Consider the following 1250-nt stretch of genomic DNA (forward strand, 5'->3'; position numbering starts at 1 on the left):
AAGAAAAAAAAGAATTATCAAACTTACTCCACCACCTAATAATTTCGGGGATATTTTACTCTGAGGCTTAAGATGTTCTCTGTTGTTCGAAATAACTAAAAATAAAAAAATAACAGCAGTAAGTGATAAGCAACTTACATGTCCAAAGTTTCAATACTTTACAATGTGATGCAATACTGTTAATCTGGAAGGCTTTTAGCAGAAAAATGTGAAAAAGTATGATTATTTAGTGGATATTGAGTTTTGTATTAATAAATAACCTCTGATTTTTTTTTTTTTTTGTTAAAATTCCGGTGACAAAGATTAACTCTGGACCCACCCCTGCCCCATAGTTTGTGCATTTAGAGGGTTTAGATTTGTGATACTATCCCTTTATTTTCCATTGTGGATGGGAAGATTTGTTATCTTACTATAATGGGCATTATGTCTATCTATCTGGCCGTCTCTTTATCTTTGTAATCCCCCAAAATAGTCTACTTTTACACTTGTTTTACTAGAAATATCATTTATCATTATTTCATATTATCAGAGTCTATAAAATAAAGTGGCAGTCAAGTACCAACCTACACCCTCTCTCAAATTTCAGGCCATATGCCTATGCTAGAACCATTATTATTGTTGTTTAGACCAAGGAAAAGATGTTGTGCTATGTAGCTATTGTAGGCCCTCTCAGATTATGCTGTTTTGCTTCAGCTTCTACAGGATGCTGTTTGTAGGTTACAGATTTGGATAAGAAATATTAGTGAAGAAAAGTATTTATGGTATAAGAGTCTGAGAGGTGAGAGCCATATCAATGATAAAAGAAGAAAAGGTGAGTGGCTCAAGTGAGTTTTCCTGGACGTATATAGTTTATTAGTAAAAAGCTCAGAAACCACTAAAGCAACAGTCCATGAAAGAAATTAAGAAAAGAATGTTGGTAATGAACACAAATGATGTAAGAAAAGTCAAGAGCAAAGTTTCTCTTCATTAGAAATACCCAATAATCCAATATTATCAGGTCATCCCATAAGTTCTGTCCGAATTTTGAATAAAGAAAACAAGTGATCAAATATATTTAATTGAAATTTAATCATCAATGTACTTTCCCTGATTATCTATGACTTCCTTCCATCTATTTACAAGCTTTTTAATCCCATCAATTTAAAACTCTCTTGGTTTCAAAGCCACGAACTCTGAAATGTTAGTTTCGACCTCCTCCTGGCTAGCAAAAGTTATGTCCCCCAAATGATTCTGTAAACTACGAAACAGAT

The 1250-nt window shown here is 33.0% G+C and overlaps 1 protein-coding gene across 1 annotated transcript in view; it reads right to left on the bottom strand.

The window, feature by feature from the left end:
- LOC106883713 (katanin p80 WD40 repeat-containing subunit B1) overlaps positions 1-1250 on the bottom strand; it is a 54273-nt gene that overhangs the window by 7123 nt on the left and 45900 nt on the right. Inside the window, exon 13 of the mRNA XM_014934825.2 lies at positions 28-95. Within this exon, the coding sequence (XP_014790311.1) occupies positions 28-95 (68 nt within the window). The remainder of the gene's footprint in view (positions 1-27; positions 96-1250) is intronic.

Source organism: Octopus bimaculoides, chromosome 4 (genome assembly GCF_001194135.2).
Source record: "Octopus bimaculoides isolate UCB-OBI-ISO-001 chromosome 4, ASM119413v2, whole genome shotgun sequence".
NCBI lineage: Eukaryota > Metazoa > Mollusca > Cephalopoda > Octopoda > Octopodidae > Octopus > Octopus bimaculoides.